The following is a 2667-nucleotide window of genomic DNA, read 5'->3' on the forward strand; positions in this document are numbered from 1 at the left end:
GATTTATAGATTTCTATATATGAGAAATATCGATCTAATTTATATTAAAATTAAAAATAATATTTTGATATGAAAAATTAATATGTTGATGAATGAAATCAAATTATGTTAGTCTTATAAAATTGGACTTTGGACTGTCTTATAAAGTTATTGTTTTACATGAAAGTAATTCATTCTTAAAAATTATTCATGAATTAAAAAATTTCATCAATCTTCAACTTTGTACGAGTAAATTTAATATGAGAATCAAGAGAAAAAAATTTTAAATCTCAATTATTTTCAAAAATTGAACCCAAATTTACGAAAATAAATTCAATAATTTTTTAGCTAATATCCGAATTATAATTTAATTTTAGTCCCATCTTCCAAGATTCCGGAGGCCATTTGGACATGAGGAAAATCCGCTAAACAGTAATAAAATAATCCACACACCACAGCACCCAGGTACGTGGCGAACTGCGACTAATTCTCGTCCCCATGCACATCGCGACGTGTCACCGCCACACCATTAATATATTTAAACTGCTTCCTCCACCCCTCAAATCCTACTTATGTATTTTCGAGTGCCAGTTAATTTCTTGAATCTATTTTGAAAGGAACTAGACTGATTTGATCAAAGTTTTGCCATTAATATCGGACATGGAGTTGAAGAGAAGGGCGTTATTGGTGATGTGCCTGGCGGCGGTGGCGTCGGTGGGGTGGTGCTGGGGTGAGGAGGCGGCGGAGAGAGCCAATATGGCCGCCGAGAACATGAATATGCGGGGAAAAGAGGCGGAGGAGGCGGCTTCTGAGACCATGCAGGAGGCTAAAGACAAAACTGGTTACTGGGCCGATTGGACTTTGAGCAAGTTATCTGAGTAAGTGATTTTTTTGATGCTTTCTTACCTACAATTATTCTGTTTTTGATTCTTCATTATAATGATATGATTAAGTTATAAATTATACGCTTATATTGTGGATATATTTTAGCAGACGATGTATATCGGAGATAGAATTGATTTTTTTAAAAAAAATCAATTAAACATATCCTCTGATTGATGCATGCCAATGTGGTCAAAATTTTGTTATCATCTGATGCAAATAAGTGAGAAAACGGAAAAAAGAATTAAACTCTAAATTCTCCTTGGATCAGGGGACTCGGATTGAATTCAGAGAGTGCAAAAGAAGCAGCGCAGAAGTTCATAGAGAAGACGAAGGGTGCCGCATCGAAATCCACTGATACTATGAATTCTGCTGCATACGGTAAAACTGTAGCACAAAGTTTATCCAACTCTTCTAACTTACACAGTTTTCCTGATCCGCTAGATTAATGGGTTTCTTTGCAGAAACATCGAGGTATGCTTCGTCGAAGGCCAGCGATATAGCCGATGAAACGTCTGAGAAACTAAGTGATGCCAAGAATTACGCCTCTGAAAAGGCTACCGAAGCCATGAATAAAGCCTCTAATATTGCTTCGAAGGTGAAACAAACCGGCAAGGATAAGGCGAGTGATGCTTCCGAATCCATTTCTGACCGGGCTGGTAAATCCATGGAGAGGGCTTCAGAAATGGCGGGCGAAGTAAAAAATAAAGCATTTGACACCTATTCGCATGCATCTGATAAGGCTGGTCGGGCAATGGACCGTGCTTCAGATGTGGTAAAAGATAAGGCGCATGATGCTTATGATCTTACTTCGGAAATTGGAGAGAATGCTAGAGAGAAAATCAAGGACAAAGGTCACGACGCTTATGGATACGCTTCGGATCAAACGGCTCGAGTGATGAACACTGCATCGGACATGGCCTATGATGCCAAGGAATGGGCCAAGGATAAAGCATCCAATGCTCGTGCCTCAGCTTCAGATCGAGTCTCTAGCACGTCTGTGGGGGCAAAAGAAGCCGTGAAAGATAAAACATCTGATGCATACGATGCAGCGTCGGATAAGGTGGGTGACACCATACAGATGGTCACAGAAAAAGTCAGTGAGGCCAAAGAAACGATGAGCGATGCAATGTCGCGTGGTAGAGACAAGGCGTCCGATGCATACGAGGATGCAAATTCGAAGGCTCGCGAAGCTTATGAGTCGGCCAAGGACTCGACTTGGGCGAAGGAAATATATGAAGCAGCTAAGGAGAGGGTTTCACAAGCTGCAGGAGATCTTGGAGAACATACGAGGAAGGACTCGGCCGAGTTATGAGTAGAAGATTGGGTGGGAGAGTGAACTTGATTGCGAGAAAACTAGTCTCTGTAATTTTTCCAATGTACTTATGTAGAATGTTTTATCTACGTATAAATTTTCTAATGTAGTTACGTACTAGGTTTATATATATGATCAAAAGGTGTTTTGATTAGATGCATGTTTAGCCTGTGCATGGTTGTAATCAATAATGGCAATAGGCGAGTGTTGATCTGTTTGCTCCAAAGTTTTTGTATCTGTCCGTTGCTTGTATGCGTTTTCTGGACATAACTCAAATTATGTTATTATATTGGATGAGATTTTCTTGGGTGGTTGTAGATCCTATTGGTATATTTTTATTATTTTTGTTTGAACATATCTATGTTTAATTTTATTATTTGTTCGTATAGTTCTTTTCGTCATTTTTCATTTTTAAATAAAGTTTATTTTTGTGTTGTTATTAGTTTTTTGAGAAATTTACAATTTTGATAGGTTTGGCATTTTATACATTC

The 2667-nt window shown here is 38.3% G+C and overlaps 1 protein-coding gene across 1 annotated transcript; it reads left to right on the top strand.

The window, feature by feature from the left end:
- The first annotated feature begins 559 nt into the window (after positions 1-559).
- On the top strand, positions 560-2306 carry LOC140974277 (uncharacterized). Its single transcript, XM_073437648.1, has 3 exons — positions 560-857; positions 1133-1242; positions 1326-2306. Exons 1-3 carry the CDS (start codon positions 640-642, stop codon positions 2174-2176), a joined length of 1179 nt encoding a protein of 392 aa, XP_073293749.1. The 5' UTR covers positions 560-639; the 3' UTR covers positions 2177-2306.
- Positions 2307-2667: the final 361 nt, after the last annotated feature.

The sequence above is a fragment of the Primulina huaijiensis genome, chromosome 3, assembly GCF_012295235.1.
Source record: "Primulina huaijiensis isolate GDHJ02 chromosome 3, ASM1229523v2, whole genome shotgun sequence".
Lineage (NCBI taxonomy): Eukaryota > Viridiplantae > Streptophyta > Magnoliopsida > Lamiales > Gesneriaceae > Primulina > Primulina huaijiensis.